Genomic DNA, 14548 nt, shown 5'->3' with positions numbered 1-14548 from the left:
TAAAAAAATCTCTCTCTCTCTCTCTCTCTCTCTCTCTCTCTCTCTCTCTCTCCAAAACACACACACGCACACACATTCTCTCTCTCTGTATGTGTGTTTGAGAGAGAGATAACCACTGCAAACACAAAGAGGGAAAATATGCAAAAACTAAGCATCATTGAGACACACATTTATAGAAAACGTGGGATACTGTACAGGAGCAGGAATCAATTCTAATAGCAGACAAGGTGTTAAAGAGTTTAACTGAATGAGGAAGACAGAGGAGAGCTAGAGGAGACAGGTTAAGAGACAGAGAGGCAACACAGTGCAGTCAGCTCACCGGCAGCGGTCAGTCCTTCAGGGTTTGCGTTCAGCTCCTTCATGTCAACCATGCAGTGTCCCAGTTGTTGGGTGCCGTCCTCCATCTGTCCAGCTTGCCCCCCAGTTCTCCCTCTTCCACCTCCCCTCCCACCTCCTCCACGAAACACCACAGTCCAGTCCAGTTCCCCGGCTCACACGCAGCCTTCCAAGCGGAAAAGCTGTCACGAAGATAGCAATCCGCTCGCCTTGCTTTCTTGCTGCCTCACAGTGCGCTCTCTGGCAGCGTTAGAGATGCCTTTTGGAAACTAATACGGAAGAGAGGGACCAGCGAGGGACCTGGAGCAGCGGCGGGAGGGAGAGAGGGAGAGGGGGAGAGAGAGAGAGAGAGAGAGAGAGAGGGAGAGGGAGAGAGAGAGGGAGAGAGAGGGGAAGGGAGGAGTGATGAGGGAGTGAGACTCAGAATGAAAGAGAAAGTGGGACAGAATTGATGTTATGTGCGATACACAGCTCTATCCATCAATCTTTGGGCTGTCAGTAGGACACCTAGACCAGAATGCACGGCCAGAAAGACACAACTCTGCCGCTCTCTCTTTCCTTATCGGCTCTCACTGCGCAGCCAATGCTGCATCCAGAAATGGCAGCAGGGGTCCCTCTGATTTCTGACATCCGTCTCCCTCCCTCTATGTAGCCTCCTCTCACCACTCCACCAACCCAGCCTTTCCTTTTCTAGCAGCAGAACAATTAATAAGCGTCTGACTGCTGAGCTCCATATGGTGAAGCCAGCATAGTGCAGCATGTGATTTTCAAAGTTACATATGGTGGAGAGGGAGAGGACGGGTAGAAGGTGAGAGAGAATTCACAGTATACAGTGGCAGTTTTTTCGTATAGTGTAATGTAATTGCTGTATATTACTCAAAATAGCAACTTTACTACAGGATTATATCAACAGGTTAAACGGAGAAAGTGACAGAGATAATTGATGTTTCTTGTGTTATTTAGATGAAATGTATCTGCATCATAGTGAACGACTGGGCTGTAAAATCTGCAAATATCGGCAAAATATTCTGCAATAGACTTTGCTTTAATCAGCGATTATATATGATGTAGAGCAGAATGCAGCTCTGTTCCTCTGTGTCTTTATTTGCTGCCTTCGCCGGCTCTCCACCCACTCATACTGTGAAGGTTATTGTTAGTTATTTGGCCACCAAGGCCATGATGCTTCACTAAAATCAATGTTAATTTATACCCTGCTGAATGGAGAAGGTATTGTGGTCTGAGCCAAAGCTCAATAAAGACAGAGGGCAGCAGCCTAAAACTCCTAAAAGAGGTAAACACCGACAAAATGTAATATGAAACATGTAGCATCACTCTTAACGGCAAAACCCTAACCCTAAACAAAGGTGAATTTGAATCTCTTACAAACGGGTTAAAACAAGTATTTCTATGCTACTTGCATATCTGTAATGATTATCTTCTGATGAGTTTTCTGTGTATATGAGCTACATCTTGAACAAACCTGACCCATCCAATTATGAGCGTGACCCATGCAACAATACAAACAATTCCGATGGTAAGGACCCAAATTATTTTCTATATTGTGACAAAAAACATTACATTTTCACACAATCACTATTTTATTTTTAGCTCATTGACAATAAAATGCCTACATTTCTTCGATTCAAATTTCTACCTTTTGGGCTGTAGCTGGTATCTAATCTAATGTTATTCATGTAGATTGTAAGAGATTGTGTCTTCCATAACAGAATATGTTCAATAAAACCCCTAAATAAGGCTTTGTTTACCTGTTTACAACTACAGTTTTGGGGGCAACAATTAGTATTTCCTATTCTGTTAAACAACCGGTTGAACGTAAACGATCTAATCAGCCTTTAAAAAAACAATTCTGGTCAAGCCCAGGAAACATGTCACGCGGGCCAAAGCGCCACGTTGAGCTTATGTGTTTTCTTGAGGCGGCTGGTCTGGATTGGGGTTGGTGCCAAAAGCCTAAATGAAGATAAATTGGACCCTGCAGGAGCAATAAGACAGAAGATGAATCCACTTAGCACGAGGAGGTTTCTTCTTCACTTTCTACTACTCTCTCCATCCTTATCCCTTCTTCCCACTAGTGCCCCATTTTCCTTGCCCCCCCCCCTTTACTCCTTAAAGCCATCAAGATGAATGTTGTCTTCGACTGTTTAATGGTAACGTCGTGGCACACAGGTACACAAAAATGCAAACGTACGTGAGTGTTCACACAAACACACAAAACCACAGCAGAGAGGCAAACAGGTCTGTGGAATGATCCATTAACATTCTAATACGTTTCTTTTAAAGGCGACATGTGTTGTCTTATTAAAGCCTGACTGATAGAGGGGGCTGGAGAAAATCAATAGACATTGCACTACAGATGGAGAACAGTACAAGTACACTGAGAAGAAAATAAACATGCCCTTTTTAGCTATTCGGCCCCAAAGCCTGCAGAATGGATCCTCACATTTACCCAGTCCAATAGCACTTGAGGCCCATTAGAATTTGTGATACACTCCTTCACAGTATTAACCAAAGAAAGCCAATAGTTTGATTCACGGTTGAGTCTGGGGTGCATGTTGCCTTTGCCCGGTTTATACAGCTGAAGTGCAGTAAAAGCTGCAGCGAGAAACATTCCATGGTGCAAATACACACTGTGGCCAAAAAAATTAGAAGGGCAGAAAATTTGCTCAGGGCACTCTCCAGCCTCACTTAAACCAATGTCTTAAATCCCTACATGAATTTATGCATATATTGATTTAGGTGTGTGCTATCACATGGAGTTGCAGTTTTTTTTGTATTTTTAACATCTATTGTGCATTAATGTTGTATTTGTGGTTACAGAAAACAGCATGCTGAATGTGGGATTGCCACAAGAACCATAAAGACGACATCAAAATATTCACCTTCTAGACGGCTCCCCCTGCTGAGTGCCCTTTCTTTGAATTTATCTCGTCTGTACCACAAATTTCTAAAATGGCAACAAACAAAAAAAAGAAGACGCCTCGAGTGACAACACAAGCAAAAGCTGTGAATATTTGGTGTGCAAAAAGTGTAGACTCAAAGATATTACAATGTTAAGTACAAATCAATGAATGAAACTAACAACAAACAGCCTTATAGTCTGCAGTCTTATGCAGCTAGTGCTTATATTTCAACTGGTACATTCTTGCTAAATATTGAAACAATCCTGTTCTTGCAGATCTCACACACACACACACACACACACACACACACACACACACACACACACACACACACACACACACACACTATCTAATTGAATATACAGTCTGTTTGGTTACATTTTTACCCAGGGTAAATGGACTGTATTGGTATGTATGAGAAGTAGACAAAGTTGTTGTGACGTCACCTATTGGTTTGTGGACTGACGTTTTGAAAAATTGACTTCGGCGTTTTGGTCGTCGCCATTTTGACTTTTTACATCCACCATATTTGGCCCGTGGACGAGTGACGAAGAGACACCGTATACGGCTCTGGTAGTGGTAGCAACCTGTCAATCACAGTAAGCCCGCCCTAAAATATACTTCGCTTTATGGTCTATGTTACTCTAAATGGGACCATTATTTACAAAATGTATATTATGCTGTATTGAAGAAGATTTGAAACTAGTGATTGAGAGCATAAACTCATATTTACAATGATCATTGAGGTAATAAGTCAATTGAGAAGTAGGGTCATTTTGTCATAGACACAAGTTTAAGACACTTCCGCATTGGCTTCACTCTTCAGAACCGGTGTTGCCGCCTGTCTGAGCCACACACTGTGATTACCGCTAATGAAATCAACTGGCAGACTGAACAACACTCTGAGAACAGGTCAAAATGTAATATGGATCGAATAAAAGGAAAAGAGGACAGGCTCATATGTTTTCATCTGAAAACAAAACTGACATGAAGATATGTACGTTGAACAGGTTTTTAGTTGCTGTAACAGCTCCTGCTGTCCATACAGGCAACAAAGAAAGTCTTCAATGTAAATGATGGGGGACAAAATCCACAGTCCTCGTTCAGGGCAAAAATAAAAAGCCAATATGAGGCTTCAGCAGTCTGAATAAGCTTAATCAAGAGGGTATCTTCAAAGTCCCCCTTTGTGTTAGTATCCTGCCGGAAACAATATCCATGAAAGCACAAAGAGGGAATTTCACAGGACAAGAGACTAACTTCAGCATTTTCATTTTAGAATGTATTGACGCACAAAATTAGGACTGTGGATTTTGGCTCCCATCACTTTCAATTTACATTAGATTGAAATAATTGATATGTTTGCCACCAGTTTGGGCATGTGGAACAATGACAGCAACCCTGCAACCTTTTAAAGGTACACATGGGTATGCAAATAATGTGTTGAAATAGACTTGAAATAATGTGAACCAATCACTGACAGTAAACTCCCAGTGTGTTGACCAAGCAAGAACAGTGTACACGAGACAGACAGACAGACAGACACAGACAGTCAGACAGACAGACAGACAGACAGACAGACAGACAGACAGACAGACAGACAGACAGACAGACAGATACTGCAGTGTTTCTGTCCATGCATCATTATCTGTATTCAGCTGTGTCATCTGGTTTAATGGGACCAACAATCAATGTCTGTCAAGGTCCACATGAATCCTCTCCACATTAAAAAGGAACTGACACCCCCCCCCCATCCCTTCTCTTTTCACTCCTTTTCCTTTCAGAGAATGTGGAGAAACAAGGCTATTGATTTCTCATCACGTGTTGTCATGTTTGGTTACAAAATCCTCTTTTACTCTAGCACTGCTGGTATCCCAGTTGTTGACTTCCAGTGTCTTGTAAAAGGGATTCACTTGTTCGCTTGCTTGAGGAATGAACTTTTTTTCCTATTTGAGTAAGGTGGATCTGACGTATAGAAATCGAGCATCCTTCACGATCAACCCACTGACCAAACTGAAAAAATAATATTTGAGGTGTCTGCAAAACATCTCTCAGAGCAAATGCACTTTTAGGTCACATTTTTGTCTAAAAGAAATACGTATGTGTATATATATATATATGTATAGTGCATTAAAAGATTTCTCTTTTCCGTACTGGCAGTGAAGACCTTGTGCAACTACAGAATAAGTGATACATTCATTCATTTACTTTCACAGTCATTGTTCTGAACAACAATTCTCACTAAATCCAGTGGAAATGTTGTACAGGGGTAATTTTTCTTTACTTACAACAGTCTGTCTGACAAAGAAGAAAGAGAAGGACTCCAGCATTGGCTCTGACACAGTGGAAACAAAATGGCTCCGGGCACTCAATCTCCCCTCGAGGACCAGCAATGTTGAAAGTACAGGAAAGATATGGATTAGCTGTTTCTACTATGTTTCTGAATTACTTGGCTGCCAGAGAAACACACAGCACTGTGCCAACATCCTCGTACTGAAGCTGCAGGAGCATTTTCATTAACCAAGGCTGATTCTCTGGATAGTTTTTTATCATCAGAATTGTTCCTCTATAAGTAACATTACGTCAATCAGGAAAGGTCAAGACTGATCTTACCTCCAACCATTACACAACTCTCTGTACAGCCAGATGGTCCGTGTGCTTAAATAGCCTTTAATCCGTCCTCTTTTTGACTGATAAGACAAAAAAAAAAAGAAAACAGCAATCAATGAACACAGAAAGCCTACCAACAATTGTGAAATGTGCTGCCTCATTCTCTCATATAACCAACAATGTATTGTAGCCCTCAAGATAACACTATGAGTGACAGGCGGAGGTAACAACTTTGAGAAAATATTAAATATTAAGTTGATGAAATGTAATGGCTTTAGAGCTGGGGCACTTACAGGCCGAGCCATGCCTTAATTGAACACATGCCACATGTGAGATGCATAATAATGCTTTTTCATGACTCCTATTTGTTTCCTACTTCTATCTAGGAAGGTGAAAACACTGAGGACAGTTGGCAAGCTGTTGGTGTTAACGACAACATTAGCCATTACTCTGCCAGCTTCAGACACAGAATTAGCTTACAATGAACTTCAAAAAAGTTCAGTGTTTTGTGTAATTAAGTTAAACGCCTTGATTATTGTTGATCCAACTGAGCTAATTACTTGCAATGAGAGGGTGAGAATTGCCATCACTGTTATCTACACATTTAGTTTAGTCTTTAAGCCTCAAGTCTTACACATCGTAAGTACACATATGATTAAACCATACAGTCCTAAGAAGGAAATGTGCATTCCTGAGTATAAAAAACATGACTGTAAAGGATACTATAAATTGTGAGATTTTTTTATGGAAACCACACTATAAATCAAACTACTACCGAACACCAAGTTTCCAAACCAAACAGTGCAGCAATGCTTTTAATCAGAAACCAAGTCTACAACCTTGCTAGCAGTCCTATGAGGCTGTGATGCTCTCCACTAAACAAAGTTGTTGATCGGTTCTAAAATCAAAACACAATTTTGCTAGTTTTACATTCTTACCATTAGTGGTACAAAAATGTGATGTTTTACTTGTGATGTAATCCAAAATTAATTCTCCTGTGTACGGTGGCAATCTTAGGACATCTTATGTCTGAGATATACTCGCTGTTAATGACGTAATCGCATGCACAAGCACATGACGCTGCCTCCTGTATGTTGGTTGTTTACGCAGTCAGAAATTAACGTGACACGTATGCGATGCTTCAAGGCTAGGAAGAATATCTCTGGCCTTAGCTCTACAAGCTAAGCTCTTAGCAGACTTGGCTCAACTCAGTCTAACCTACACTTTGTCAGCAATAGTTGTTCTTAGTGTGAGACAAAGAATATTACCGGCAGCACGTTAACCTGGATACTACTTAATAACCACACATTGCAAAAGTAGTTGCTGATAATGTTAGCATGCAAACTAACCTGTAGATGTTAATATAAATGTATTTGTAGTGCTGGGCGGAATACCGGTTTTAATTTACACATGATATACATTTGTCATATACCGTCATGGTGCATAGCCGTAACAACTGCTGTCGCTATACAAAAGTCAGCAAAATATAGTGATCGCTTTAATCGGAGCTAGTTATCTTAACTGTATTGAGAGGGACCCTTAATCATGGTTATAACTTTATAAATCAACAATTAATAACCCACAACTAACGCTCTTTAACAGGGCAAAACACCTCGACACAACAGTTTGTGACACATAAACAATTTGTAACACTAATAATTGTACCTTTATAAAATTACACCGCCGAATGGCATGCTGGGTACAACTCGCTAGCTACCCCGGTAGTACAAGTCTGCTAACAGCTGGGAGAGGCTCTGTCGCTATATTAAGATATTTTTTGGGTATTTTGGTTAGACACATATGCAACGCTGAGTACCATGTAATATGTGAGGTATTTGTTATAAAGGTACATTGGTACATAGAGGGTGATAAGAAGCTGTACTTAGAGGGCCTTAGGACCCAGGGGAATGTAGGTGAAGGAAAAAGGAAGTAACGGAGTACGTGCCACACAAACAGCTGTTCACCGCTCGCTGGCCGGCCAGTTCTTGTTTTAAAAATGTCCGCTTAATAATTAAACACACAATAAAATAATTTTCGGCGTTAATTAATGCGTAAACGCGGAAAAAATACAGTGATATACCGTGAAACCGGTATAATCTTACAAAAATCCGTGATACACATTTTTGGTCATACCGTCCAGCAGTATGTATTTGACACCAATATTTAGCTAATGTTAACCTGGCTCATAGTTAGCATAGTACATGTAAACATTTAGTATGTAATGTAATATATGCTAGCATGTAAGCCCGCTAAGTATTCTGTAATGAAGTGAAGAATTGGACAAGTAAAAATAATTCCTCTTCTGGGGACAATTAATGTATCAAACTTCATGGAATCTCATCCATTTTTCACTCGGGATATGGGACGCTGAAGAATTCACTCACACCATGCCAAAAATAAAAAAAAATGCAACTTTCCGCACAATATAAAACATTTCAAGTAAAGAAAATAATTATATAGAGTATGAAACTCTATATAAATTTACTCTCTAAATTTACTTTCTACGTCATGAATCAAAATAACAAATTCAGGTGGCCAGGGAAAGGATTCAGGATTAAGAATCAAGAGGATTAAATCTTAAGAGTAATGTTATCAAATCTCCCACCGGACCCGCTGCAGTATAAATCTTATGTTACACAACATACGCACTGCCACCTGGTCATGCGCACGGTATTAAGTCAGCCACAAACCATAAATCTCACACCTGCTCTCTGAAATCTCCTGCCTCCTCTCATTCTTAACATCACTGGCTCATGTATCAGCTTGAAGAAGCTACGTAATGTTTAAAAAAACAACTCAGTTTTAGGCTTCTTTCGAACAGCCTCTGGGAGCATTCCGAAATTGATAACATATTAAAAAAAACTACAGTCTTGTCTTTGTGTGTCAAACAAACATGCAGCATTGCTACACAAAAGAGCTTTGTGAGAAGGCATCAGCTGAGGGATGAGTTTTATTTGAAAAGGTCAGGCCACCTGCAGGACAAGGAGTGAGGAGAGGATAAGGGGAGGAGTAAAGATATCGAGGTAGAAACATGGGTTGATTGTTCAAATGGCTGTCAGTCTCCATTTGAGGCACAGTGATGCTGTAATGTGTGAGCCTCCAAACATAAACAAATATGCACAAAAAAAATTCAAGCATCGTGTCAACGCAGTCTATTTTTACTGCATTCCCTTACATTATTTTATTTATTTTTTTAAAAAGGACGTCTTTAAATGCATGGCACCTATTCACATTGGGATCTGCCAACTCTCAGCTTGTGCCAGCCTGGTGTGCTGAGGATAGGGCACAGAGACAGCTGAGCGGAGTAGCCCCCTGATCCTGCACTCTGTCAGCTGTGTATGCCTGCTGTCAGGGAATGTAAGCAGGCATACACAGCTCCATGTGCTCCTGTTGTTTGTCTGGCCAATTCTTAGGGTAGGGCAGGCCTCTCACTGCTGCTAGCTCACAGAAGCATTACACAATGCAATCCAGATTAGTCAGGCCACTGACGGGTAATTACAGACTGGCAACATGCAGGTTTGCCACTGCTAGGCTACATTAGAACATAACTGGTAATTCCTCGTGTTGCAGCCCCTCACACTGTACATATGGACTGAATTGTGATTGCTAATGGTACTGATGGCAGATGGGTTGCTGATGTTGGGCTGTCACAACTTCAGCCAGGCTTTAGTTTTTCATTTGTCTGTCTCCTGTTTTGCCACACTAACTCTCATGTCATTTCAGAATCTGCCACTCCCTCCCGCTCTGCACTAATTGCTGATTTCATTTCACCTGGCCTGCCCCACCTCCATACTCACCTGCTCCTCATCAGCAATCAGCCCCTCAGTGTACATGTACCGGTCCATTTCCCTCAGTTCTCTGCCAGATTGTCTAGTGTGTTTCCCTTGCTATCCAGCAACCTGTCATTCTGATTCTGATCCTGATTATTTGTGTATTGACCTGCCTTTTTGGACTTTGGACCTTCCCTTTTGCCTGCTCCCACTGGATTTGTTTGCCACGCGGGTTACTACCTGGTTTGACATCTGCTGGTTATTAAACCCGGTTTCTACACCTGAACTGTTTTCTGTGTCGTGCTATTGGGTTCTTGTCTGTCGTTTTGTGATACCTGACATTGGGCAGTGTTTTGGATCCTCTTGATGGCATGGGTGAAAGAGCACCAGTATGTAGACAAGCAAACCCAGAAGTATCACTCCATGATCCAAATTTAAATGAGACCATTTTTTTAAAAATAATCAGTGTGCCTATAAAGCAATTATTGAAAAATCACTTATTAATTTGGTCCCTAATAAGTGATGTTGGAAGGTACGCGTCCTCCGTCTCTGACACAATAAAATCCCAAAGGACAAAGAAAACTCACCATCGATTGCTCCAGTGGACGCACTCTTCATTATTCCCTGACAAGCAGAGCTGTTGGAACCAATTCAGAAGTGTTATGCTATCAGTGACTATGACAACCTTGTGGGATTTGTCTAATATGAACTACATCAGAAAAATAGATATAGTAATTTAATTAAATAGCACAATTTCAAAAATAAATTGCACCAGTAAGTATGTAATTAAACTGTAATTGAGAAAATAATATATGGGTGTCTATTACTCACATAATCCAAATTGTTACTTACACATTTTAAACTGCATCTATGTGGCTTCACATTACTCTTAATCAAGTTTAAGGGTACGCAGAGCTTCTAATGCTGGACTTTAGTAAATGAGGTATTCAGGGTATACCTCCATGGTGGGAGTGCCGTACCTTTTCGTGAATTTAACCCAGGTACCAACAACGCATTTTGTTTTGTAAAAGAGGAAACCAGTAGTTTAATCGAGCATAAAATGTAATAAATGAATTACATCAAGTGTAGGGTCAAATATAATAAAATAGTGCTATATGCATGAACATTAGGGAACTTAAATACGTGCTCTGTAAGCAAAACAAAAGTGTTAATATGCAACTGTAATATAACAGCATGGTAAATTAGAACAAATTTAGCTGGAATTATTTCTTCAATACCTGCAACATGACTTGGTTGCATCTTACTTCTTGATAGCGAGCATCTATTTTTAAACCCCAGAATCATTTTAACCAGTAATGTATTATGAACATGACCTGATGTGTCGTTCCCTCTGTGTAATCAGTTTATTTTTTAATTTAACGTTTGTGTCTCTGATGTTGCTGTGTGTGTGTGCAGTGGTGCAGATGTCTCATTCGTCAAATGTTCTGCTGAATAGGAAAGTGAAATAATTATGACAACACTAATGTATTACTGTCAATTAGGATAAAACATGAAACTGCTTTCATAATGATGTGTTATATTCAGAGATAATCACATGCGGTAACTCCTGTGGTCTAAAACTGTTGCTGTGTTGCTGAAAACCATCAACCAAAGGAATTGAAAGCAGCTGCAGACTACAGTGATTGAATTCAGGTATACAGAGGCTATGGTAGGATGTGTGTTCAAGTCTAAACTGTTTTTAGTTTAAATTGATGGTGCAGTTAGAAAAGACATCAAAAGAACTATTCTTTAAGACTTGTGTTATATGTACTGTAAGTTAAGGAATTACACAGAATTAACACTACAAGATTGTAAACCCTACATGAATCTGCTCCTTTATGATGGGTAAAGTGGAATAATTAACTCAAGAAGAACATGTCAGGGTTTATTGTATGTCATTAAATCAAAACAATTGTCTTTTCTAAAGAGAAATGTTCATGTTTTTAAGTGTTATGGGGGTCACGATATGAATCATTTCAAATAAGTTCTCCAAGAGCTTTTCAAGGCAATTATTGAAAGAGATTTCCAAATATCTACATCCAGTTTCCAAGAAACAAAAATTCATTAGCCAATGTTTGGACTCAACAAGTAAAAAATATAAATTATCCTCAACACTCTAATAATACAGTGTGATGTAATTCCTTTTCTTTGACAGCAAATATTCAGTCTCTTTAGATTTCTTAATTCCTTTTTTTCTGAAACACTTGAAAGAGCTGGTTTACATCTATACTTAAAGTAACTGACAGAGGAAGCAAGCAGAAATCTCACAAGACAAATATTTGTCAACCCAAAGATATGTAGTGATACTAGAAATTATAAAATTTGAAAGATAGCTTCAGATTGTTTCAGAGAAGGGCTTGTTAAAGTGTGCATATGGTAAGTAACAGTGTAGTAGATGTACAGGCAGTTTTTTTTCCCTGAGGAAAAAAAAAATCGAATGATGATTGGAACATATTTAACGTTTGCTATAAACACTACAACCAAGTAATGAGTGTTGATGCGTGTCTTTTTTTCATTTGTCAGATTGTATCTTGACTCATGCACACAGTTTGCACAAACTAAGTAAATTTGTGGAATTCACTAATATTTTTTGGGATTCATCTTAAGGACTTTTTACACTGCACTTAGCCCCAGGCTAAGTGAGCTGTTAGCTTGGGGCTAAGACAGCTTTCACACTGGCACAATCCAAAGTGGGCTTACTCTGACTTTAGCTTAGGGCTGGCTCTGCTCCTGAGCAGGGTTAGCCTCCAGTTTTCAGGGGTTATTCCCGGAAAATCAACCAAAAATGCCAAAAGTTACCAGTGTGAAACTTGGCTAAATTAAAAAGAATTTGCGTCACATTTTTGTGATTAGATTAACCCAGAGTTAATAATAATAATGTAGTGTGAAAAAGGGGCAAAGTTATCCCAGGGCTAAGAACATGCAGTGTGAAAAGCCATACAATTATTTTTCAGAATCAGAATCAGAACTGTTTATAAGTACGTTACACATACAAGGAATTTGACTTGGTGAATGGTGCATAATAATAAACAATGAACACAGCTTAGGTTGCAACGACTCGTAAGAAATACTTTTTCATATTTTGTGGCAAGTTCTAGGCCATGGAAGGAAGCCATTTTCTGTTTAGTCTGGCCTCCATGTAATGTTTTATCACTTTATAGTTTTGGAAATTCCCAAACACATCTTATTAATTCCTTATTCATCTTTAATTGCAGTTCAAGCAGTAGCAACAAGCCATGAACAATGCTTGCAAATGTCAGTGCAGTCCAGGCTCAAAGCTCAATACATTTGAACTTTTGGCAAAGTGCAGCTTGCATTGTGAACTACATACATAAATGCAGGGTTGTTGCCAAAGGAAATACAATTAATACAGATCAAATAATGAAGGAGGTGCATGCAAAAGATGGTTGAACCTCAATTGTGTAAATTGGGCTTCGGAGTCATACCAATAGCTATCCCACACTGCGGCCATTACCACGCTGGCACGTCGTAGTGACTCAGTGTCTGCTGCGGCCTGCTGCAGGAGCATGGATAGTTCAATTGCCCCAAGTTAGCTAAGAAGGTACCTGATATGCATGGCCATCTTAACGTTATTCAAATTGTGCATATTAGTGAGACGCTGGTTACAGCAATTTCATTTCAAGTGATGAAGTGCTGTGAAATAAACTAATGTTACTGTATTAGCTAGCTAGCTGACAAACTTTGGCATGAAATGAAAATATTATTGACAGTCCAAGTTTTCTATAGTAACAAAAAAATAAATCACTCCTACTAAAACATAGGGGCTGCCAGGGTTTCGGTTTAAAGAGTAACCATGTTAACTGTTGACTTTCAGCCCATCCTGAGAGAGTGAGCCTTCTTCCTTTTTTTTCACCGTAAAAGTTTTTTCCGGGGGAATTTTTCCTTATCTGATGGGAAAGTCCAAGGACAGAGGATGTTGTATGCTGTACAGACTGTAAGGCCCTCTGAGGCAAATTTGTGCTTTGTGACATTGGGCTATACAAATAAAATTGATTTGAATTGCTCAATCAGATTTCAGCTTTTTCCTGCTCCAAATTATCATAATTATATCGGCCTTTAAAAATCAGTTGACATCTAGCTTGAACAGAATGAATAGACGGACAAAAAAAAAAACTGTGCAGCATTCAAATGTCAACATTATGAGTGAAGCTTCGAACTAGTTGGTACCGCCCTACATTCCACTGTGTAAATGTATGCGACAAAATGAAATAATTGCACTTTTAGGCAAAACACAACACAGAAGCTGAATACAACAGAAATGGATAATAAAGTGTCATTATGACAACTACAGAACAAAAACAGATTTTGAATGACATATGTTGTAAATGTTTCAACTACTATCATCCCAAGACACTGCCGCTGAGCCTCATTGAGACATCTGGAAAACTGCACACTCCACTCTATGATTAAAATAGTACAAAAAGTGGATGCATCAGTTCTCACTCACTGCTGTCACAGACCAAGAAAACATTTAGTCAAAGTAAAAGATGAGAGAAATGTGTTCAGAATCTTGGGTCAGCTGCTGTTTTATGGAAATTTGAACCACATTTCCCACAGAAGCTCAAGTTATCCGTTTACACCACTGTGTACGCTGACATAAGTACCTTCTTCTTACCTGGTAACTAAACACAATTGCATTACTGAGCTCGTCTACAAATCCTTCCATTCTCTACCTCCCATTTTGCTGCTTTTTTTCTGAAGTGAGCAACAATTGGCCCATTGTTAGACCAGAGTGCTGAGATGCACAGCGAACCTCACTCCCCCATCACTCATTCCTCTACATTGCCAGCTCCAGCTCTGAATCTTTGGCTCTCCCTGATAAAATATTTAAGATCTGCCATGATTAAAGTGCATCTTCCTCACCTTGGCAGCAAAATCCATTAACCCCAGGGGAAT

General features: G+C 39.7%; 1 protein-coding gene across 1 annotated transcript in view; it reads right to left on the bottom strand.

Moving 5' to 3' along the window:
• The window catches only part of inpp4b (inositol polyphosphate-4-phosphatase type II B), a 135526-nt gene extending 129928 nt beyond the window's left edge, over window positions 1-5598 (bottom strand). Inside the window, exons 1-2 of the mRNA XM_068727807.1 lie at window positions 5540-5598; window positions 320-636 (exon numbers count right to left, since the gene is read on the bottom strand). Of these exons, the coding sequence (XP_068583908.1) occupies window positions 320-404 (85 nt within the window). The 5' untranslated portion in view covers window positions 405-636; window positions 5540-5598. The remainder of the gene's footprint in view (window positions 1-319; window positions 637-5539) is intronic.
• Window positions 5599-14548: the final 8950 nt, after the last annotated feature.

Source organism: Cebidichthys violaceus, unplaced genomic scaffold (assembly GCF_023349555.1).
Source record: "Cebidichthys violaceus isolate CVI_PGR_0920_01 unplaced genomic scaffold, fCebVio1.0.p SCAF_4, whole genome shotgun sequence".
Classification (NCBI taxonomy): domain Eukaryota; kingdom Metazoa; phylum Chordata; class Actinopteri; order Perciformes; family Stichaeidae; genus Cebidichthys; species Cebidichthys violaceus.
This window is presented reverse-complemented; position numbering and strand designations above follow the sequence as displayed.